Source organism: Oryctolagus cuniculus, chromosome 13 (assembly GCF_051225735.1).
Source record: "Oryctolagus cuniculus isolate XC-2025 breed Fujian yellow rabbit chromosome 13, ASM5122573v1, whole genome shotgun sequence".
In the NCBI taxonomy this organism is placed as follows: Eukaryota; Metazoa; Chordata; class Mammalia; order Lagomorpha; family Leporidae; genus Oryctolagus; species Oryctolagus cuniculus.
The window spans coordinates 69,954,643-69,978,860 of record NC_142879.1 but is presented as its reverse complement, the minus strand read 5'-3'; the positions used below and the strand labels follow the sequence as shown (position 1 = coordinate 69,978,860).

General features: G+C 49.1%; 1 protein-coding gene across 1 annotated transcript; it reads right to left on the bottom strand.

Moving 5' to 3' along the window:
• Positions 1 to 5,943: 5,943 nt before the first annotated feature.
• On the bottom strand, positions 5,944 to 23,386 carry LOC100356864 (phytanoyl-CoA dioxygenase, peroxisomal). The gene is made up of 9 exons (XM_051829321.3): positions 23,179 to 23,386; positions 22,638 to 22,696; positions 20,274 to 20,384; positions 19,512 to 19,680; positions 15,994 to 16,075; positions 14,209 to 14,390; positions 10,478 to 10,627; positions 7,687 to 7,821; positions 5,944 to 6,248 (listed from the first exon to the last, which is right to left on the bottom strand). The coding sequence occupies exons 1-9, from the start codon at positions 23,251 to 23,253 to the stop codon at positions 6,195 to 6,197; spliced, it is 1,017 nt and encodes a 338-aa protein (XP_051685281.1). The 5' UTR covers positions 23,254 to 23,386; the 3' UTR covers positions 5,944 to 6,194.
• Between the last annotated feature and the right edge of the window lie 832 nt (positions 23,387 to 24,218).

Sequence of the window (24,218 nt, the reverse complement as noted above, 5' to 3'; positions counted from 1 at the left end):
GAGGAACGGGTCCCCCAAAGCACCGCTCCTCAGGTGGGGGTGCTGCTTGCCAAGGTGCAGGGCTGTTTGCTTTGCTGAAGTTGTATGTTCATCTAGAGCAGAGCAGGCAGACCAGAGCCCCAGCCTCAGGCCTGGCAGACGGCCTCTTTGTAAATAGAGTTTTGTTGGGTCCCAGCCACGCTCCTTGAGGTCCTGTTGTCTCTGGCAGCCTTCCTGCCCCAACGGCAGAGTGGAATCAATGCAGCAGATGTGGCCTGGGCTGCATGGGGGAAAATACTGACCATCCGGGTCTTGACAGGACAAGCTTGCAGGCTCCTGACCCAGGGCCCAAGTATGCACCTGACTCGATGGAAAGTTCTGCTTGTACCAGAGGGTCTTCACAAGGTTCATAGAAAATGCATGTTATGAAAACAGGGCACATGGATTTCAAATTGTGGCACCCAAATACATGTGTTTTATTTCCATTTTCTACCCACTTTTTTTAAAGGACTTTCGTTGTCCTGGGTCCATTCTCTGTTGCTCTAAATTTCTTCCTGTTTATTGTCTCTTTTTCTTTTTCTCTGGAGAGTTGTTTATTTATTGGAAAGGCAGAGTGATGGAGAGGAGAGAGGGAGAGACACTGGCTCACTCTCCAGATGGCCTCAACAGCCTGGTCAGGACCAGGCAAAACTGGAAGGCTGGGGCTCCATCCGGGTCTCCCACACGGATAACAGGGGCCCAAGTACTTGGGCTGTCTTCTGCTGCCATCCAAGGTAGATAGCAAGAAGCTGGGTCAGAAGCAGAGCATCAGGGACTCGAACCTGCTACTAGAAGTAGCCACTTCACCAGCTACACCACAACATTGGCCACCCTGTTCATTGTTTCAATTTAAAAATTCATTTTAGTTTCTACACATTTGTGTGATTTACATGAAAATCAAAGGAATACAAAAAGTCCTAAAAAAAAGAAGAAGAAGAAGAAGAAGAAGAAGAAGAAGAAGAAGAAGAAGAAGAAGAAGAAGAAAAGGCCAGCGCCGCAGCTCACTAGGCTAATCTTACGCCTGCGGCACTGGCACCCCGGGTTCTAGTCCCGGTCAGGGTGCTGGATTCTGTCCCAGTCAGAAACCATGACCCCTATGCAAGAGACATAGAAAAAAACAAAGCAGACCCATGGTGTATTAAAACTGTGTAGAAGAACTGATCGGTTGCTGTGCACTTCCTATATAAGTTCCTAATACCCAGACCTGGATGGACCCCTCCCTGGAGGACCCCTCCTGAAAAATGGAAGTCTGCTTCTCAATAAAATCAGCTTAAACTTACTTTTCTCACCCTATTTGCTGTCCACATCATGATTCTTCCTTGTGGTGAGACAAAGGCCCAACTCCAAACTCCTATAACACCTGGGCCCCTGCCCCCAGTGTGAAGACCTGGAAGAAGCTCCTGGCTCCTAACAAAGAGAAAGGCCTTCCATCTTATGGTTCATTACTCAGATGGCTGCAACAGCCAGGGCAGGGCAAGGCCAAAGCCAGGAGCCAGGAGCTTCATCTGGGTCTCCCACATAGGTGCTGGAGTCCAAGTACATGGGCCATCTTCCACTGCTTTCCCAGGGACATTAGCAGGGAGCTAGATAGGAAATGCAGCACTCAGGACTCAAACCATGACCCATATGGTAAGCCAGTAATGCAGGTGGCTGCTTTACATGCTACGCCACAATATTGGTCCCCATGACTTTTTTTTAATGACTTTTTTTAAAGACTTATTTATTTCACAGGCAGAATCAGAGAGAGAGAGAGAAAGAGAGAAAATGAGAATCTTCCATCTGCTGGTTCACTCCCCAGTTGACCACACTGCTAGGGTCGGGCCAGGCTGCAGCCAGGAGCCGGGAACTCCAGAGGGATCTCCTGTGTGGGTGACAGGGGCCCAAGCCCTTGGGCCATCCTCCACTGCCTTCATAGGCGCCTTACTAGGAAGCTGCATCAGATATAGAGCACCCAGGACTCAAGCCAGCATTTGCATGGGATGCCAGCCTTGCAAGCAGTGGCTTAACCTGCTGTGCCACAATGCCAGCCCCTGGCCAAGGCTTTCTACCTCCACGTTGGTCAGTCACAGGGAAAGGGCATGACCTTGGTGGAGGCAGCTCTGCCGTGGAGGCCATTCCCAAAGAGGCTGGCATTTGAAGGCTGTTTACTGACAGTACTAGCAGCGGCAGGAATTGTGTTCTGTATTACTGAGAGGAATCTGGGCAGTGCGGCACTCCCCACCCCACCCCACCCCCACCACAATATATCATCCTGTGAGTCCCGTACAAACAGCCTACAGAGCAGTCATATTGTAGATACTTTATAGATGAGGAAACAGGCTCCGAGAGGTCAGCTTGCTGGGAATTGGTGGGCCTGGGGTCGCGTAGCCTCCGCTGTTGTGTGAAACACTTCCTCTTGCAAAGCATCCAGCCTGCAGGCCTGGCGACCTTCAGGGAAGGAGGTCCACGGACGGCTGCCCCAGGGCTTCATGTACGAGGCGTTCCTCCTTAGAGCCTGCCAAGATCTCTCCTGATTTATCAACGTGGCCCTCATGAGCACGGAAAACGGCTTTTTAACGTCTCCTCAGCCTCTTCACCAACTCCTTCATTAGGTTTCTCTAACCTTCCAGGCTTCAATCTAACTTGAGCCCAAACAGGTGCATTCATTGGAGTCATTGTGAAGTCACAGTCTGTGGTGGAATGAGAAGGCCATGCCAAGGTGGCCACTGGCAAGCGAGCGTCAGTTACTCAGGAATGGCTTTGAAACCCACCTGCCTGGCTTTAGAAGCTGCCTGGCAACAGGCTGTGATTGGATGGCTTTGGAAACTGCCTGGCAACAGGCTGTGATTGGTTGGGGCATAGACCACCCCTTGACCAGATTGGCTGGTCTTGGCTATATAACATGTGGTTCCAACTGTAATAAATGAGTCTGCGGGTTAACGCCCTGGCCTGAAGCGCCAGCATCCTATATGGCGCTGGTTTTAGTCCTGGCTGCTCCATTTCTGATCCAGCTCTCTGCTATGGCCTGGGAAAGCAGTAGAAGATGGCCCAAGTCCTTGGGCCCCTGCACCCACATGGGAGACCCAGAAGAAGCTCCTGGCTCCTGGCTTCGGATCGAGAAGCTCTGGACGTTGCAGTCATCTGGGGAGGAAACCAGCAGACAGAAGACCTCTCTCTCTGTCTCTACCTCTCTCTGTAACTCTTTCAAATAAATAAAATAAATCTTTTTAAAAAATGGCATATGGGTGCTGACGCTGTGGTACAGTGGATTAAAGCCTTGGCGTGCAGTGCCAGCATTCTATATGGGCACAAGTTCGGGTCTCTGCTGCTCCACTTCTGATCCAGCTCTCTGCTATGGCCTGGGAGGGCAGCAGAGGATGGCCCAAGTCCTTGGGCCCCAGCACCTGCATGAGAGACCCCGAAGAAGCTGCTGGCTTCGGATTGGCTCAGCTTCAGCCATTGCAGCCATTTGTGGAGTGAACCAGTGGATGGAAGACCTCTCTCTCTCTCTCTCTGTCTCTACCTCTCTCTAACTCTGCCTCTAAAATAAGTAAGTCTTAAATAAAAAAACAGTTTATGTTGGGTTGGTGTTGTGGTATAACATGCTAAGCTGTTGCCTGCAGCACCGGCATCCCATATGAGCACCAACTTGAGTCCTTGCTACTCCACTTCTGATCCAGCTCCCTGCTAATGTGCCTGGGAAAGCAGAAGATGGCCCAAGTGTTTGGGTCCCTGTACCCATATGTGAGACCCAGAAAAGCTCCTTGCTTTGGACTGGTCCAGCTCCAGCCATTATGGCCATTGGGGAGTGAACCAGCAGATGGAAGATTCTCTCTCTACTTCTCTCACTGTAACTCTGCCTTTCAAATAAATAAAATGAGTCTTTTTTAAACAAAAGTTATGGAAAAAACAAACCTGATTTATGTGGAAGAGTTTCCATTAGGGGCATTTTACAATTGAAAAAAAAAAAAAGAACACAGGAATGAAAGGTGAGTCGAGGAAGGCTTGCACTGTAGACAGTGAGCAAAGACCTTTGGTTTTCCTAAGCTGGGAGTCCCAAAATTCATACAAGGGAAGCCTTTCCTTTTGTTTCGTTTTGTGCTTTGTTTGAGCATTAACTTCTAGATTAGTCTCTGCTGAAAGGAACAGCAGCCCAGGCCAAGTCACCCTCTGAGGCACCAGGCAGCCCTCATTCTGCCAAGCACCAGTGCCATCCCCTTTACAGCTCCTCCTCTCTCCTCCACTCGCCTGGGATCCACACGGACGATGAGCAGTGCCCATTTCCTCAGCTGTTCTTTTCCTTCATGGACAAAACCATGGATAAAATGTGACATCCTGATTGGTTGGCTTTCACTCACAAATACACATGGACAGAAACATCTTGTGCTATCTACTTTTCCTACAGAAGTTTTTTTTTTTTTTGTCTTTATTTTTTAATGTACTTATTTATTTGAAAGCCAGTGTTACAGAGGCAGAGAGAGAGAGAAAGAAAGTCTTCCATATACTGGTTCATTCCCCAAATGGCCACAACAGCCAGAGTCTGCCAATCCAAGCCAGGAGCCAGGAGCTTCTTCAGGGTCTCCCATGCAGGTACAGGGGCCCAAGGACTTGAGCCATCTTCTACTGCTTTCCCAGGCCATAGCAGAGAGCTGGATCAGAAATGGAGCAGCCAGGACTTCAACCAGCACCCATATGGGATGCCAGCACTGAAGGCGGCGGCTTTACCCACTATGCCACAGCACCGGCCCCAAATCCACTCTTTTCAAACAAGCTCCACCCACTATGCCACAATGCCACACACACACACACCCTTTTTTTAACACTGACGTTTGAAACCAGCTTGGGAAGTTTAGTCCAGAACAAAACAGTGTTGCCTAAGTGCTATCTATTCACACTGGCATTCCTTCTTTACATTTTAGCGCCATTCCACAATCCAGTCTGCTCAGATCCTCCCCAGGAGTCCCTTGGCAACCCTGGTTTCCAGATGGAACAAGTCCTAAACAAGGTGTCCCTACAAAGAAACCGACCAGAAAGGTGATGCTAGATTTGGGGACATTTCTGCTTAGCAGAATGGCAAGAAAGCGACCCTTTGTTATTTTTTCTCACTAAAGTCCTAACTACAATTTTAAAAATCAAGACTGTGTTTCCTTGCTGCCCTCCACTGGTCCAGAAATATGGTGCTGTGGTGAAATCCTCTCCAGTCCATGGATACTTCCAATCCAGGCAAAAGTACCTAAAACTTTCTCTGTACAATGAAGGAAGTGGTGTTTCATTCATAAATGCTCAAGGCTTTGGACTGCCCTGCCCAATAGAACACACCATCTGAACAGAGGAAAAGATCAGAGATAGGAGCTGGCGCTGTGGCAATAGTAGGCTAAGCCACCACCTGCAGTGCAGGCATCCCGTGTGGATGCTGGTTCAAGTCCTGGCTGCTCCACTTCCAATCCAACTCCCTGCTCATGGCTTGGGAAAGCAGTGGAAGATAGCCCAAGTCCTTGGGCCACTTCACTCACATGGGAGACCCAGAAGATGCTCCTGGCTCCTGTCTTTGGCCACGTAGGGAGTAAGCAGTGCATAGAAGATCTCTCTGTCTCTCCCCCTCTCTGTCTGTAACTCTGCCTCTCAAACAAATAAACTAATTTTTAAAAGAACAGAAATACCAGGTGGGTTTCTTAAGGAGGACAGTTGGGTTGAGCAAGTTGTGCAAGAAGGCCTGTATCAGACCCTTACTGTGTCTTTATTATGTCCTCTTAAAGCCTTTAATAAAAGGTCAATGTGTTATATGGTGTTCTTAATTGGAGAAGCATCTGTCACGACAGGAAATTGGTAGGTTGTGGGTTTATCAGGACAGAAATGCAAACCTCAGCTCTTCCTGAGTTCCAAAGCATTCATTTCAGCAACTGAACGAAATAACCGACTTCACACACTGAAATTATGTCAACTATCTTTATTAATCTTGTTGTAACCCCAGATGATTTTCCTTGAGACAATACTATTTCAGTTTTACTGTTTTTACTTCCATCACCACACCCTCATTGCACTGCAGAATTAACTGTATGCAATCAAGTACCTGAGCCATGGTTTGTGATTTTGTTAACGAGTGATAGCACAGATGACACCATCACAAGGGAAGGGTTTTCTTCTGACACCTGGTTTTGTTTGGCGTTCCTGTAGGAGAGTTTTAGCAAAGGGTGGTTTCAAAGGTTGACTCGTTCCCCCTTCACAAGTCGACTTCGAAATATCCAAACATCCTGGAAATAAGGCCAAACAGAAGGAATTTATGGAACACTTCTATTTGCCTATTCACCATCTACATAGGGTTAAATAGGGGGAAAATTTCCCCGTTATTGCTACACTGGTTAGTAAGTAAACCATGTTCTGAGACTCCAATTAATCTAATATCTAAAATAGTGCCACCACACTAAGTCAGTGGGGGCCCCACATCGCCAGCCCTGGCTGAGGTGGTGCACCTGCTAACTGCAGGGAATGTCTCGTAACATCGCCAGTTCCTGAAGAGTTTCCTCTGCACTTCCCTGCCGCCCTTTATGCTGACTGCTAGAGCCATCTAGAACATTCTACTCCTGATTACATCCTAACCGAGAAAACCAGTGTCTTGGGTTACTAATTTGTTTGTTGCTTTTTTTCCTTTGTTTTTTGATGACACAATTTAGAACTCCTTGTTTATTATTTATTTCTGGGCAAAAGGTATGGTGGAAAGGATGATTTTAGGATTAGACCTCTGAATTCTTATGTTGCTAAAGAAACTTGCACCAACCACCTGACTCTTATGTTCTCCTACACAGCATGGAGCTGTGCTGACTGCTCCTTTCAGTGTGGGAGAAAAAAACAGGAGAATGGACGTGAACGTGCTTTGATACCTCACAAAGAATTATAGAGCAGATCACAACAATTAGCACCGCCATTCTCAGTAAATATAGGAGGCATTTATTCAGCACAGCCTTGCTGAACCTCAAACATATGTGCAGCTGGACCTCATCATATCTTCAGGGCACTGGTTCCAGGACCCCCAGGGAATACCAACATCTGAGGCTGCTCCAGTCTCCCATCTGAGTATCAAGTAGTGTATAAAACCTGAATCTAACCTGTGCACATCCTCCTGCCTACTTCAAGTCATCTTTAGAGTCTTCATAATATTAGTACAATGACTATGCTATGTAAACAGCTGTTCTGGATCATTCAGGGACTAATGACACAGATAATTTGTCTGCTGGTCACCGGTAGCTTTGACTGTCTGCTCGTTAATAAGGAACAAGTCTGTACATATTTGGGACAAGTGGAATATTTTTTCAAATGTTTCCTCTTGTCTTTTATACTTTGGATGATTGATCTACAGACGCAGAACTTGCAATTAAGCAGAGCTGACTGCATACTGTGTTTATCCTATGTTAAAATTCAGGGTGTCAGACAGAAGTCCCAGTGGACAGATTAGGTTGTCTGTGTGAGGCATTTTAAGGACTGAACAAAAGGCAAGGGACAAGATTTCGTGGGAAAAATGCCAAGACCTGCCAGCTGGGGTCACACCTGCAGGTAATGAAGGAAGAAGATTCTCATGCTGGGAAGCTACTTCAGAAGGTGCACTCTGCACCTCCCAGAATTAAACTGGGTGGGAGAACCATGAAGCATCTGAAGACACACCTGACACCTGTACCTAATTTTTCACAAGCGTACCTTCAAGTCCACGGTGCCCTCATAGCCCTGGAATTTATCCGCCATTCGTGAAGCTTCCTTCCCAATGTTTTCTTGGATGGTGCCCTCCACATCAATGTAGTGGCAGTCGGCACTGGCGTAATGGCAGGAAATGGCCTATAGAGAGTGGTGAAATTGAGAAACACATCCCATTGCTGCCAGCAACCAACCAGGCAGGGAGGCCTTCTCTTACCCAGCCAATTCTACACTGGAAGCCTGCTCCATGGGACACAAAATCAGTGTCTCTGTAGCTCAGCTCCATCCCTCTCCCAGGACGCCAGTTAAAGGCTAACTGAAAATTTACAAATGGTTTTAACCAGGTGTGATAACTGAGGCAGCTGAGCCGATCATTGTTTTTTAAAAGGTGTAGATGGGGGGCTGGTGCTGTGGCATAGTGAACTAAGCCTTTGCCTATATCACCAGCGTCCCATATGGGCACTGGTTCATGTCCTGGCTCCTCCTCTTCCAATCCAGCTCTCTGCTAGGGCCTGGGAAGGTAGTAGAAGATGGCCTAATTACTTGATCCCCTGCACCCATGTGTGGACTTGGAAGAAGCTCCTGGCTCCTGGCTTCAGATCAGCCCAGCTATGGCCATTGCAGCCAATTGGGGAGGGAACCAGTGGATGGAAGACCTCTCTTGGGAAAGCACCTGGGTCCTTGCCCCACACAGACTTCCAGGATTCTGGTTTCAGCCTGGCCCAGCTCTGGCTATTGCAGCCATTTGAGGAGTGAACCAGTGCATCAAAGATTCTCTCTCTCTCTCTTTCTCTCTCTCTCTCTCTCTCTCTCTCTCTCTCTCTCTTTCTCTGTCACTTTGCCTTTTAAATAAAAAATACATCTTTAAGAAAAGAAAAGGTATAGAGGGGACAGGAAACACAATCCCCTAGGTGAGAGAACTTTGCCATGGGATTTTCCTAAGCCCCACAAAGCCAGGTATCCCAAGTAGCCCGTCATCTTCTTAGTTCCAAGGCTAGGCCCCCTGCCAAATTTGGGAGGGTTAGTATTCTGATGGCAAGCATGAAAACAAAAGACACCGTGGAAAGAAAACCCATGCCCACCTCCTCGCAAATCAGAGGGAACACTTCAAGGCCAAGGCCGCTGTTTCCTTCAAGGCAAAGGCTTAAGTTATGTGGTTCTTCCCATTCTGGCAAAGCAATGTTAAAACTCACTGTCTTTGCCACAGGTCAGATATCTTAAGGTGACTGCACCCTGCAGGAGGACTTACTACTTTGCCCAACACATGGAGCTTCCAGAGAGTGGAGTGACAAACTCCATTTCCTTAGGTGAGCCCCCGTGTAGCCACAGCAGAGCCCCAGGCAAAGGCAAACATGTGTGCGCTGGCATTCACATTGTTATGTCATGATGATTAATATTTTTCCAGGGCATTAAGGCTACTGAAAACATCCTGGAGGAACACTGCACAGTCATCTAGTAAAACCCACAGCGACATTTGCATAACTGTCCCTGCACCTCCTCACTCCTGTGGTTCGGAGGGCTAGTGAGTGCAGAGTCCAATCCCATCTTCTATTTAAGATTCTGGCATTGTTGCACAGGATGGGTTGTTTGTGTTCATTGTGACTTGGGAAAAATGTAAGGGACCTTGATTGCTGAGGTTTTATTGGAATCCTCTCAATTTTTTTAAGTTTTTTTTTTTTTTTTTTTTGAGAGGTCAAGTACAGAGACAGAGAGAGACAGAAAGGTCCTCCATCCGCTGGTTCACTCCCCAAATGGCCACAATGGCCAGAGCTGGGCCAGGCCAAAGCCAGGAGCTTCATCCGGGTCTCCCATGTGGGTGGAGGGACCCAAGCACTTGGGCCATCTTCCACTGCTTTCCCAGCCATAGCAGACTCTGGATTGGAAGAGGAGCAGCTGGGACACGAACCAGCAGACATATCGGATGCCAGCACCACAAGCACAGGCTTAGTCTACTACACCACAGCACTGGCCTCATCCCCTTAAATTTTGCCCCTGGGGAGGCTGCCTCAACTTGCCTCAGCCTAATCTGGGCCCTACTGAGCCCAGGGAAGAAAATGAATGGATGGAACATGAAATGTGACCCCTGACCTTTGGCCTCAGAGAGGCTTCAGGGATTGATGGGAACAGCATCATGAACTGGAAAGCCCCACTGGGCCCCAAAGGAGCTCCAGTATTGGGTGTGGACAGCATGTTCTCCTGGGAGAATGTGCACCCACGGGACCGTCAGTCTGTGAGACCAAGAAGTCAACCATCCGGGGTGTGTGAGGATCCTCATTCACTTTTGAATGCAAGCAATGAAATTAAAACCTTCTAAGGCCAAGGGATTAAAAAAGATACATATATATCTCTATATATATCTCTATATCTATATAGATATAAATATATATAGATACATATGTATGGCTGAAGTTCATTCTGGCTTCAGGGCAATCAATTCAGAATCAATACAACGTGTATTGGATCAATACTGCTTTCCCAGCAGTAATATTAACATGAAGTTCCCTCCAGTTATCATCTACACAAGCATCTAAATTCCACATTTTAGCCCCAGAAGAAGCCATCCCGAGCACGTTCATGTGTCAGTAGTAATATCCACATGATTAGGATCCTGAGGTCCTCTGGCTTCTCACTGATAAGAGCCAAAAAGGCACAAGGCCCAGAAATTGATTTCCTGGTAAACAAACTGGACTAAAGTCCAGTTTAGTTAAAACTCGCACACCCTTCACATTTTCATATATCTTAAAATTTTTGTTTCTAACTCATCATCTCTGAGAGCTGCAGCAACGTGAACGCATACCTTCCGGAAGCCTTGGGTTCTGTTCCGCCCGGATCCATGGATGAGCAAAGGATGAAAGAAAACTGTGTCCCCCTTCTCCATCACAAGGTGCACGCGGGCGTTGTTCTTCTCATAGTCCTGGATCCCGTGGTACATTAAATTAACTCCTCCCTGCGACACACAAGAGAAGACACAGCTAAACACGAGGAAGCAGCAGCATCAGTAAAAACTTGTTCAACGGCTCACCACGGGAGCACGGGCGCTCTCTGTTCTTCCAAGAGAAAGAGACATCTGAATCAGTCTTGGAAAAGTGTTCAGGGGCCAGCACTGTGGTACATGGGTTAAGCTTTGGCCTATAATGCTCGCATCCCATATTGGCGCCAGTTCGAGTCCTGCCTGCTCCACTTCCAATCCAGCTTGCTGCTAATGTGTCTGGGAAGGCAACAGATGTTGGCCCAAGAACCTGGGTGCCTGCACCAATGTGGGAGACCAGGAAGAAGCTCCCGGCTTTAGCTTGGCCCAACCCCAGCCCTTGGGGAGGGAACCAGCAGATGGAAGTGCTCTCTCACTCCCTCTCACTCCCTGTCGCTCCCTCTCACTCTCTCTCACGCTCTGTGTGTGTGTGTGTGTGTGTATGTATGTATCTCTGCCTTTCAAATAAATAAAAGAACCTTTAAAAAAAAAATAAAAACAGAAAGAAAGACAAAGTTTTCCATACACAAAAGCCTCTCGGTGCCTGGTTTGAGAAGTCATGTGTTGGTATTAAAATCTTTGAAATTTCATGACTGAGTCAAACAGGAAGCCACAGACGGGCTTTGCTTTTCGGATCAGTACAGGGGTCACACTTCCTGCCCTCCTCCTGACCCTGCCAGCTGACTCTGTAACAGTCTTTGCCAGCAGTGTCCTCTCCCAGAGCTCGCGAACATTCTTCTCCATTACAGGGGCGCGTCTCTGAGAGGCCAGTCCTTCTGAAATAGGGGCAGGGTGGAAATGCTCAATTTGTACTTTATTTACTTTTTGCTCAAAACCATTTATGTCACGTCCTTAGTAAGAAAAAAAACAAAAAGAATACATTTGGTGTTTGTTTAAAACTGTTTCCAAAGCAAGTTATCGCTTTAGGTAATGGGTTGCTTCTTTATTGCAGAAACACAAGTGAGAAGCATGTAAAGCTTGCAAGCCTCAGGGTGTGGTTTGGCTTAGCTGTGTAGATGCCTACACTCCACATGAGGGGCCTGAGTTCCATACCCGCCTCCAGCTTCAACTAATGCCGACCCTGCGAGGCAGCAGAATATGGGGCAAGTACTTGGGTTCCTGGGGCCGGTGCTATGGCACAGTGGGTTAAAGCCTTGGCCTGAAGAGCCAGAACCAGCATCCCATATGAGTGCTAGTTCTAGTCCCGACTGCTCCTCTTCGGAACAGCTCTCTGCTGTGCTCCAGGAGTTCAGTGCAGGATGGCCCAAGTCCTTGGGCCCCTGCACCCACATGGGAGACCCAGAAAAAGCTCCTGGCTCCTGACTTCGGATCTGCACAGCTTTAGCCATTGTGGCCATCTGGGGAGTGAACTAGTGGATGGAAGACCTCTCTCTCTCAGTCTCTACCTCTCTCTGTAACTCTGCCTTTCAAATAAATAAAAATATCTTAAAAATAAATAAAATAATAAGCTGTAAGCTCCTATTTTAAAAAATTACTTGGGTTCCTGCCACCCACATGAGAGACCTGGCCTGAGCTCCCAGCTCCTTGGTCTCTGCCACTGCGGGTTTCTGGGGAGCGTGAACCAGTAGATGGGAGTGCATGCATGCGCTGTGTTTGTCTCTGAAAGAAAAAGAGAAGGAAGGAAGGGACAGAGGGAGGGAGGGAGACAGCGAGGGAAAGAGAGGGAGGAGGGAAGGAAGGGAGAGAGGAAAGACAGACAGCGAGAAAGACAATAAAGTTCACAGTGTGGGAGTTTACATGGGTCACTGGGGGGCAGGGAGGCAGGAGCACCCATTCAGCTTCCCAAGGGATCCCAAATCCCATGCCTCTGTCTGCGCCCACTTCCCTGCTGCAGAGTGGTGAACCTTGACCCAGTGCCCTTCTCTTCTGGCAAAAGGTGGAAACGTGACCCAGGCTCAGTGAGTCAGACCCCCAGCCCTGCAGCTGCCACCACTCTGAGCCCCACAGAGGGGACAGCCCCAGCCTGGCCCTGGAGTCCTACAGACATCCCTCGGCCTAAGGCATCCAGAGCCTCTCCTGCTGCTTACTTGCACTAACTCTCACCAAAACCGGAACTGCATGGATGATCTCACAATTCCAAGTTTTTCTAACAGGATCCAGACTCAAATATTTTCACGTAACACTAATCATCCGTGCAAGAATTCTAACTAACGGAGACGAACGTTCAGAGGTTCTTCACTTCTAAAGACCTACAACCCCCACTTCCTGCCGCAGGTGCTCTTCCAGCCCAACCATCTCTCAGGCCTTCCCGACCTCCTCATCTTACGCCTCAAATGCTCATGATCTCCTTCTGGTTCCTCTGGCTCTGGACGCCCACAGCTCCAGTGCATCCTGGGCCAGAGTGTCAGCCTATTCTTCCTCAAGGACCGATCTGATGCCGCCACTCAAAAAATCATCTATTATTTTTCACTTTATGTTTCTGTGTGGGAGCAAACTGTTGAAATCCATACTTCATGTATACTAAGCTGATCTTCTGTATATTAAGATAATCGAAAATGAATCTTGATGTGAATGGAAGGGGAGAGGGAGTGGGAAAGGGGAGGGTTGTGGGTGGGAGGGACGATATGGGGGGGAAGACACTTTAATCCATAAGTCGTACTTTGGAAATTTATATGCATTAAATAAAAGTTAAAAAAAAAAAAAGGAGCATACCAGTCCCCAGCATCTACAGCTGCACGGATGAACAAAGCCAGAAAGTAACTCAGTGTTTACCTGTGATTAAGAGAGCTTATCTCGATTGTGGTGGGGATTGCACAGGGGTGCGTGTGTGTGTGTGTGTGTGTGTATCAAAGTGATCATGTTATAGACTCAAAATATGCTCAGTTTGGGGCAAAGATGATGACTGGGAAACCCACATGCCACATCAGAATGCCTGGTTTGAGTCCTGGTTCCTAGGCTTCTGGACCCAGCTTCTTGCTGACGCACATCCTGCGACACAGCAGGTGACAAGTACAGTGTGTCCCTGCCACCTACTGGGGACATCTGTCCAAGCCCTGGCTGTTGTGATCATTTGGGGAGTGAATTTGCAGATGGAGGAGCTCTCTCCCTCTCTCTCGCACCCTCTCCCCCCCCCACCCCTCCCCTCTCTTTCTGTCTCTCTGCCCTTTAAACCAGGCCTCTCTGCTTGGGCCATTCTCCCCCGACCAGCCCTCCGAAGAGCCCTGCTGGCCTTTGCAGTTGGAGCACACGATCCCTTCCTCTTCTCCGCTCTCAGAGCCACGGTCAGCGAGCAGACTCGGGGGGCACGTATCACCCACATCCAGGGCTGAAGTGCTTACGTCTTCCTCTGCGATTAGGCCGTGCCATCTCGGGCCCTCCGCAGCACCTGCTCAAGTTCCCCACCTGGGCCGGTTTTCAAACACGTGTTCAAAGGACAACTACACTGGGTGTTTGGTCTGACATCCTCCAACTGATCGCACTTCTAAGTCTCAGGACAGCGCTTGGCTAAGAAAGGCAGTGCCCTCTCCCCTATATGCTCTTTATGGATGCTGAGTGAAATTTAAAACCGGGAAGGAGACTCGGCTCCCAGATAGACCTACCTCCCACTGCGGGTAGTCGTGCGGCTTCAGGGGGCCTTTGTGGGTGCCGGGGAGCACCACCAGACAACCGTTGTTCCGGTCAATGTGCTCCATCGCGGTCCAAGCACAAACAATGAGATTGCTGGGCCGGAAGGGGAAATAGTACAGATCCTGGTGCAAGGGATGACGGGACGTCTTCTTGCCTGAAAGAGAACCTGCTGTTAATAGATGTTCAAGGGCAGACAAGAGGCCCCGTGGTTAAGACACTGGTGAGGACATCTGCATCCCCATTCAGATGCCTGGGTCTGATACTCAGTCCTGGCTCCTAACTCCAGTTTCTTGCCACTCTGCACCCTGGAAGGCACTGGGTGAAGATGGTTCAAGTACCTTAGTTCCTGCCACCCAGGTGGGTACCTGGATTGAGTTCCTGGCCCAGCCCCAGGCATTGCAAGTATCAGGGAGTGAATCAGAAGATGGGCTCTTTCTTGAGAGGGCTCTCGCTCTCTCTCTTTTCTTCTCAGACAAATTTTTTTTAATTTTAAATAAATAATCAAATTAAATCTAATGTCTTAAAAAGACATTTGTCCAAGTCTCAGAATTCCTTATCCTTTGCCTAGAAAACCAGAAAAATGAACTATCCCCAGGAAATGAAACAACACTACAGAAAAATCAACCTTGAGAGAGAAGCAACCAACTGGATGTCAAATCAAATGCGAAGGGGCCAGTACTGTGGAGTAGCAGTGCCACATCCCATATGGGTGGGGGTTTCAGTCTTGGCTGCTCCACTTCCGATCCAGCTCTGTGCAATGGCCTGAGAAAGCAGTTTACTGTGGCCCAAGTCCTTGGGCCCCTGCACTTGCGTAGGAGACCCAGAAGAAGCTCCTGGCTTTGGATCGGCCCAGCTTTGGTCATTGTGGCCATTTGGGGAGTGAACCAGCCACTACAACTGCAGGAGCAAAGCCAGTCTGAGCCAGAAGCCTGGAAGTTCTGCACCACCAAGGTCAGAACATCAACCTCACATATGTTAATTGAACAATTTTTTCTTGCTTCTCCTTAATAAGAAGAGTCCTGGAGTACTGTGGTGGCACCGCTGGTTAAGTACCACCTACAATGCTGGCATCCTTTATTAGTGCTGGTTCGAGTCCTGAATGCTGCACATCCAACGCAGCTCCCTTCTGATGCACCTGGGAAGGCAGCAGAAAATGGCCCAAGTGCTTGGACCCATCCCACCCACCAGTGAACTCAGGGGGCTTCCATAGCCTTGGCAGCTCATGACAAGAGCCCAGGGTGATTACTGATGCCATAAACAAGAGTGTCAATTTGTTAAGTCAACAACAGGAGTCACTGTGCACTTACTCCTCATGTAGGATCTTTGTCCTTAGTATGCTGTACATTGTGATTTAATGCTATAACTAGTACTCAAACAGTATTTTTCACTTTATATTTCTGTGTGGGAGCAAACTGTTGAAATCTTTACTTAATGTATGCTAAACTGATCTTCTGTATATAAAGAGAAACGAAAATGAATCTTGATGAGAATGGAAGGGGAGAGGGAGTGGGAAAGGGGAGGGTTGTGGTTGGGAGGGACGTTATGGGGGGGAAGCCATTGTAATCCATAAGCTGTACTTTGGAAATTTATATTCATTAAATAAAAGTTAAAAAAAAAAAGAAAGAGGGTTGGAGGGAGGTTACGGGGGGGGAAACGCTATAATCCAAAACTGTACTTTTGAAATTTATATTTATTAAATAAAAGTTTAAAAAAATAAAATTAAATCAAAAAAAAATAAAATAAGAAGAGTCCTTTACCAACATCTGGAGGTTTGTTAATCAGCATTGCGTGCATGGCCATAATATTGGGTCCGGTGAAGCACTCCACATATTTCAAGATCTAAGAAAAATAAGGGGGAGGGGGAGGAACAAAGTTTCATGGGCAATCAGAAGTACAGGCCAGTGGCACCAAGGCCAACTACTCTATGACAGGCAAGATGGTAACAGTCAGTATTTCACAACACTGCGAACAAAGCATGGCGGAAAATCCAGAAACTGGAAACCACTCTAAATCTACAACCCTTTGAATTGGGCAGGCTTGTCTGAGTAGCTGGGAATATAACCTGTTTCTCTTCTACAAGAAAGGGGTGCGTTTCTGTAAGGTATCAGCCTAGAAGGCCAGGACCAGCCCTTCTGCCACCCAAAGCCACAGACAGTGCCCAGGGAGAAACGGCTTCCTTTTTCTTCTTGGAGACCCTGCACAAGAACGACCCTGCCTAAGTGGGCCCAAGGGGAGCATCTGGCCCGGCAGCTGGGTTTGAGTCCCAGCTCTGTGCCCAGTTCCAGCTCCCTGCTCGTGCACACGCTGGGAGGGAGCAGCTGATGGCTCAAGTCGCTGGGTTCTTGCCACCCACGTGGGAGACCTGGATTGAGTTCCAGCGCCCACCTTTGGCAGGCCCAGCCCTGGACACTTATGGGCATCTGTGGAGTAGAATTGTGAGTGGAGATTTCTCCATCAGTCTGCCTCTCAGACAGTAAGAGAAGAAAGGAAGAGCTCAGCAGGATTCGCTGCTGTCAGGAGCGGAAAGGTCAGAGCAGGGCAGCGGCTCAGAGGACACTGCACAACCAGTGTGCCCTCCCCTCCACGTCTTCACATAGGCGGGAAGCAGGCCCAGTCACAGGAAGCAAGCGTGCAGCAGTGGACAAGAAAAGCAGGTCCTGTGCCTGTGCAGTTGGAGGTCCCGTGAGAATCAAGATACTGACTCAATCATGACCTGGGAGCATTGTGGGTGCACGGCCAAGGGTGAAGTCAGATCAGGGAAGAAGACGGCATTCAAGCGTGGCCGGGTCTGATTCCAAAACAGGAGGCAGGGCCCGCTCCTCCTCACAGCCTGATCTCTGCTAGGTCGGGAATGTTGGCAGTTACAGCCTGAAACACTTGAAATGTACAAACAGCTCGAGAGGCAGGCCTCACGGTTCCATCTACACCAAGCCTGGGACTGTGCACCTTCACTTGGGCTGGCGCTTATAAACCCCCACGGCTGAGAGCCATCCCCACCATCCCTGTGTCCTCCATACTGTTCTTTAGCCAGTCACTTGCCTCAATTACATCAGCTTCCTTCTAAATCTTATCCCGAGTACTAACTTCCTGAAAATCGTTGAGTTCGATGTGCTGGTGATGCTTCCCAACACATGGACAGAGAAGTAACCATTCACGTAACTCGTACCTCCTGAGGGCGCTACAGGAACTGCCAATATTCACCCAAGGTATTCACAGCAGCGTTTCGCCAACCACAAGTTGTCACCCACCATCCCGCAGCCGAGTTCCATCTCCAGCACAGGACTGCACGACAGTCCAGGGGGCCGCTTCCCCTCGGCCCTCTGTCTGGGACCTGGATGTGACGGCACAGGTGGCATCCCTGTACAGCCCACCTCTGGGAACCAAGCTCTCTAACAGCACCTGCTTATAATTCCTATACTCCCTGGGAAGCCTCCTGCTGAGTCATTCCATCAAATGGCTGGGAAACTAAGACCCTGGCATACTGCAGTTTGAAAGTTACCAGGTGGCTCCATGCAGAGGGCTATGGGAGGATGACAGGCACCCACTGTAAGTGAAAAACACAAGGTGACAGCCAGGAGGTTCCTGATCCCCGACACAGGCAGGAGGTGTACAAGTGAGAGAATTCCCGACGTATACACTCAACAGGGAGCGAGGTTCCGGGGAGCTGGGGTCACTCCTTTTTGCTTCATGTCTTTGTGTACTGCTTAGACCTTTTCTTATTTGTTTTTAATTTGATTTATTTATTTATTTATTTATTTATTTATTTTTGACAGGCAGAGTGGACAGTGAGAGAGAAGCAGAGAGAAAGGTCTTTCTTTTCCGTTGGTTCACCTTGCAATTGCCGCTGTGGACAGCACGCTCGGCCGGCGCACCACGCTGATCCAAAGCCAGGAGCCAGGTGTTTCTCTTGGTCTCCCATGCGGGTGCAGGGCCCAAGCACTTGGGCCATCCTCCACTACACACACCCAGGCCACAGCAGAGAGCTGGACAGGAAGAGGAGCAACCGGGACAGAATCCGGCGCCCCGACCGGGACTAGAACACTGTGTGCCAGTGCCGCAGGTGGAAGATTAGCCTATTGAGCCGGGGGGCTGGCCTGTTTAGATCTTTTTTGTAAATATGGTTCATGCTTAAAGAATAATACTCTTGGATGGCGCCGCAGCTCACTTGGTTAATCCTCTGCCTGTGGCTCCGGTACGTTGGGTTCTAGTCCCAGTTGGGGCGACGGATTCTGTCCTGGTTGCTCCTCTTTCAGTCTAGCTCTCTGCTGTGGCCCAGGAAGGCAATGGAGGATGGCCCAAGTGCTTGGGCCCTGCACCCACATGGGAGACCAGGAGGAAGAACCTGGCTCCTGGCTTCAGATGGGTGTAGCACTCCGGCTGCAGCAGCCATTTGTGGGGTGAACCAACGAAAGGAAGACCTTTCTCTCTGTCTCTCCATCTCTCACTGTCTAACTCTGCCTGTCAAAAAAAAAAAAAAAAAGAATTATCTTTTTCAAAAAAAAAGAAATCTGATTTTTAAATCAAAGCATCCTGGGGCCAGTGCTGTGGCATAGCAGGTAAAGCTGCCGCCTGCAGCATCAGATTCCGATATGGGCGCCGGTTCAAGTCTCAGGGGCTCCACTTCCAATCCAGCTCTCTGCTATAGCCTGGGAAAGCAGTGGAAGATGGCCCAAGTCCTTGGGCCCCTGAACCTACATGGGAGCCCCGGGAAGAAACTCCTAGCTCATAGCTTCAGATGCGCCCAGCTCCAGCTGTTGCGGCTATTTGGGGAGGGAACCGGCAGATGGAAGACCTCTGTCTCTCCCTCTCTCATTCTGTAACTTCTATCTCTCAAGTAAATAATCCAAAGAAAAAAAATACATGAGTTTACGTATCATGGCCCCAGTAACTTCATGCCCATTGTCTTGGAAGGGCTGTGTCCCGTTCACCCAGAATTCTGTTCCTTCTCAACAGACACACGGCTCCTCAAGGCTGCCATCCCTGGCGCTGCGGGTGGGGTCATTCTCTGTCTGGGGAGGGGGCTGCTCTGGCTCTGGGCACTGTAGCATGGCTGAGCCCCGCTACTGCGGCATCCCCGGCTCCCACCCAGGAGAAGCCAACGGGAGCCAACCAAAAACCGCCAAATACCCACTGGGGGCCCAAAGCACCTCCAGCTGCAGACTACAGCGCTTAGAGCCACATGTGGGAAGGGGCAGGAGCAGCAGATCTGGGGGCAGGGGTGCAGGCTCGCAGCCCGGTGATGCCACACACAAGCCCAGCACACAGAGCCTCTGACCTCGGGCAGGGTGCAGTATCTGAAGAGCTCCTCGTCTTCCTGGAAGTCCTGGACCTTGGTAACTGATTTCTCACTCAGGTTATGCTCCGATTTCACAATGGCCACATCTTTCATCACCATTAAGCCCGGTGGTCTCACCTCCTTTCTGCAGATTCTTTCAAACTCACTCCTAGGAAAATAAATTTGCATACGGTGTCATGAAGCCGGGCTCCCAGCACCTGTCTGGCCCCGCCCTGCCAGAGGGACCTACAGACTCCAGCAGCAGGTTTCCCTGCACAACAGAATAGTCCTGGCAACAGGGAGTGGACACGGCCACCTCAGACATGCCGGCCTCCTTACTGCCAGGCAGGGATCACCCTACCACAATGAAAACATTGCTCAGCTTGGCAAACCTGCAGGGAAACAGTTTTGTGCTTTTGGTTGCACGGTAAAAATGATGGCCACACGCCAGTCGCGTTCACCGCGTGCCAGCCCCCACTTGCTACGTTTTCCTTACTTGTCACTGTACTTAGTCTTAGCCGCTGGGATGGCGGCACTGTCCCAATGGCCATTGCACAGATGAAATGTAGCAGGGAGGGGACACGGAGTCGCGGAAACCTAGGCAGATGGCCCAGGACGCGGCCCTCAGTCTAGCCCAGAGCTCATACCCAGCTCCTAACAAAGTGAATCACTGCAAACACGGATCAGGGAGAGGCGGGTCTTGACTCGGGTCCTCATGCCACAGAACACACAGTTCATAACGAACAAACAGGGCTACCGTACCTGAAGCGCTGAATGTCAGCATGCGACACCAGATTCTTAATGACCAGATACCCGTTTTCTTCATAAAATTTTCTCTGTTCTAGGCTTAGAACATTATTATCCAGAGTATACCTAAAGAAGAAAAGATTTCCATAATATCCTTATAAGAAAACAACATGTATCAAGAACCTAAGAAAGATTCATACTCTACTCTCCAATCTGTTATTTCTGTTCCTCACTGTAAGGAACTAATCTAAAACAACCTAAAAAGCAAGGACTGTAATTAACCCCCCAAAACACTGCAGTAATAGAAGAAAAATTATCCGACATTATGAGCGTACTTCAAACAGTTTGAGGGAAATAGAGTAAAAATACAAGTTTATTGAGGTACAAAGAATTTTTTTGAAATCTAAGCAGAGTATTTTCACAGTCTAGATTTTCCACAGACTTTTTGAACACCCCGGTATATCCACTCAATAGTTTATGACTCCAGCATTAAAAATAAAAGGCATGGGGCCAGTGCTGTGGCATAGCGGGTTAAGCCACTGCCTGTAGTGCCGGTATCCCATATGGATGCCAGTTTGAGACCCAGCTGCTCCACCTCTGATCCAGCTCTCTGCTATGCACTGGGAAAGCAGCAGAAAATGGTCCAAGTCCTTGGGCCCCCACAACCAACTCAAGTGGGAGATCCAGAGGAATCTCCTGGCTTTGGATTGGCACAGTTCCAGCCATTGTGGCCAACTGGAGAGTGAACCAGTGGGTAGAAGACCTCTCTCTCTCTCTCTCTCTCTCTCTCTCTCTCTCTCTGCCTCTCCTCTCTGTGTGTAACTCTTTCAAATAAACAAATATTAAAAATAAAGGGCATATGATAGTTTGGATGATGTTTCTTCTAATACGATATGAGGACCGTGATGTAAAGCCAAGACACTACTTGTGGGAAGATGCAGGGGCAGGTGTTTGGAGCAGCAGCGTAAGTCATCCCCTGAGACACCTACATCCCATTCCTGAGTGCCTGGTTCGAGTCTTGGCTACTCCATCTCTGATCCAACTTCCTCTTAATGTGCATCCTGGGAGGCAAGAGATGATGGCTCAGCGGCTTGGATTCCTGCACCCACGTCAGAGACTTGGAAGGAATTCTGGGCTCCTGGCTTCAGCCTCGGCCTAGTCTCAACTACTGTGTTCCTCTGGAGAGTGAACCAGGGGGTGGTAGCTCGCTCTCTCTTATTTTCCATGGTCTTTCTCTCTCTCTCTCTCTCTCTCCCTTTCAGATAAAATGAAAATACATCAATAAAAACTTAGAAGAAAAGTTTAAAACCTGCAAAAATATATCCAAAATAATTTGTAAGAGTGAGTGCCTTTCAGTAATGGAATTATAGATGAGTATATAAGATTTTTGGTGTAATGAATATAAGTGGTTTTTCAGATGGGAAACAATCCAATACACTTTTAATTTTCTGGTTGGTGCATTCGTAGAAGTAATCAAAGTGACAACATCCAAGTAAGTACACAGCATGTCCACAGACTCAAGCTACATAACCCACTCCTTGACATGAGCCCTTCTGCTCTGTAACACAGCAGGGTACCTGGACTCTAGAACAATTAATTATGCACTTGATACCACGTAGAGCAGAAGAAATGGTATCTGAGTTGTAGAAAAACTAATTACCCATTTGATCATTTTATATTGCATACATGTATCAAATTACAACATCATATCCCATAAATAAGTATAAATCTTAACCAGCAATTTAAAAATTGGAATTATTGTTAATAATATTTATTACAAGAAGAATATTTATGAAGGTCAAAGCTTTCTCTATCAAAAGTGACTTAAGTTACACCAGAGATGCTAGCTAGCTAATATGTCAATATAACTAGAAGCTAATTTAAATGTAATATATATCATGCCTGGGTTATTAGTTATGTAGTTTCTGATGCTGTTCCTTCCTTCTGAAATTTACATATAGAAAATTAAAGTCAACATGTGAAATATTTTCCCAACTTTACTGATTAGAACTGGTTCTGGGGGACTGGTGCTGTGGTATATATAGTAGGTTAAGCATCTGCCTGTGACACCAGCATCCCATATAGGCACCGGTTCAAATACCAGCAGCTCCAGTTCCAAACCAGCTGCCTGCTGATGGCCTGGGGAAGTAGTAGCAGATGGCCCAAGTGCTTGGCCCCAGAACCCTCTTGGGAGACCCGAAGAAGGTCCTGGCTTCGGATCGGCACAGGTCGTGCTGTTGCGGCCAATTGGGGACTGAACCAACGGATGGTAGACCTCTCTCTCTCTCTCTCTGCGTCTCCTTCTCTCTCTGTGTACCTCTTTCAAATAAAATAAATCGTTAAAAAAAAAAATAAAAAATCACAGTTAGATCTACTTACTGGAATTTCTGAGGCTGGAAACTGGCAGGGGAAGATGTCCCTGAAGTGGGGTGGGCTACCTAGGACGTGAATTAAGGCAAATAAGGTAAAACCGAGGAGCAAGCCGTTCCGAGAAATAGCCCCCCGTGCTAGTTCAGTTCTCACGAGAAAGGCATCTTCCTGAACAGACGCGGGAGCTCTGACTTCACTCCTCCTCGGACAGGTGCACACCTCGGCTAAGGCGCTTTGGCCTCTACCACCTCACTTCATCTTCACAAGGACCCTAGAGGTGGCCGGAAGATGCAGCACCCCCCGCTTTGGCATTTGTGAGCAGGGCTCTGGGCGGCCTCAGAGAAAATGGCAAAGTCCTCCTCCGGATCACCTCCCGAGACCGCAAAGCAAGAAACGGAGCCCCTAAGGGCGCACGGAGGATGGAGCAGAGACACGGCCTCCTCCCCGCTGCCCGGCTCGCCCTGGGGGAAAAGTGACCTAGAGGGGACAAGCGCAAGCAGGCCATCGCCCCGGGCCCGGGCCCGAGCAGCGCGCGCAGGCACAAGGATACGATGGCCGCGGCCAAGGGGTGGCCGAGGTGTCCCAGCACGATCCTCAGGCGGACGCCAGCGCGCAGCTGATCCATGACGGCGGTGCGGAGACCCCATGGCCTCGGACTTAACTCTGCAGGCAGCACCGGAGGCGGGGCGGCCCCGCCCAAGACCGGGGCGTGGACGCGCGCGGCACTAGGGATCCCTGGTTCGCCGCCCCGGCGTGGGCTGGCCGGGCCACCGGGCTGCGGGGACGTCCTCCCAGCGACCGGGGGGAGAGGACCTCAGGCCTGCTCCTTGCCTTACTCCCTGTTAACCTCCGCCGCCGCCCCGGTCACCCCATGAAAGATCCTGATCCTTCAGCTGGCAGGCTGGGATCGCGGAGGCGCACCTGGCCTTTGAGCCCCACTTCAGAGGCTGAGCCTTGGAGGAGCAACTACCAGATGGGGAGCGACCAACTAGTGTCTCCCTACCGCCCTCGCCTGGTGAGCAGTAGGAACTGCTAAGAAGAGAAAAAACCAAACTAAAAATATGAATGCAGCTCACCTGTCACCTACTTGGAGCTCAGACCTGGCCCGCACTGGGCCTGGCAGTGACTGCTTTCCCACCTACTTAGACCTGCACTGGTCCTGCTGCTCTCAAATGCCCTCGTTGAGCAGGTGTGTGAAGATCCCCACCTCGGCTCTGTTAAAACATTTTTTAAGATTATGTTTCAATGTATGATTGTTACCGCGAGAAGAAGAAAATCGTTGAACGTCTACAATCGTCCTTCACCTGTTTAAACTCCAAGGGATGTGCTTTTACTTCCTTCCTTCCTTCCTTCCTTCCTTCCTTCCTTCCTTCCTTCCTTCCAGTTGGAGGCAGGTGTTGAGCCTAGGAGTTCAGATGCCTGCATACCACATGGGCGTGCCTGGGTTCAATTCCCAGCGTCAGCTCCTGTCTCCAGCTTCCTGAGAGGCGGCGATGGCCCCAGTGGTTGGGTCCCTGCCCTCCACACTGGGTATCTGGACTGTGGCAGTCTTGGATTGAGTTTCTGACTTGAGCCAGCGCAACCCATGCC

Bases quoted from the DNA above. Each gene is read 5' to 3' on its own strand.
- LOC100356864 (XM_051829321.3), bottom strand. From the start codon at position 23,253: ATGGATCAGCTGCGCGCTGGCGTCCGCCTGAGGATCGTGCTGGGACAC. The intron at 10,628-14,208 runs GTAGGTCTATCT...TGTGTGTCGCAG, and splicing joins ACGACTACCCGCAGTGGGAG to GGAGGAGTTAATTTAATGTA. The intron at 6,249-7,686 runs GTACGCTTGTGA...CCTTATTTCCAG, and splicing joins AGGGCACCGTGGACTTGAAG to GATGTTTGGATATTTCGAAG.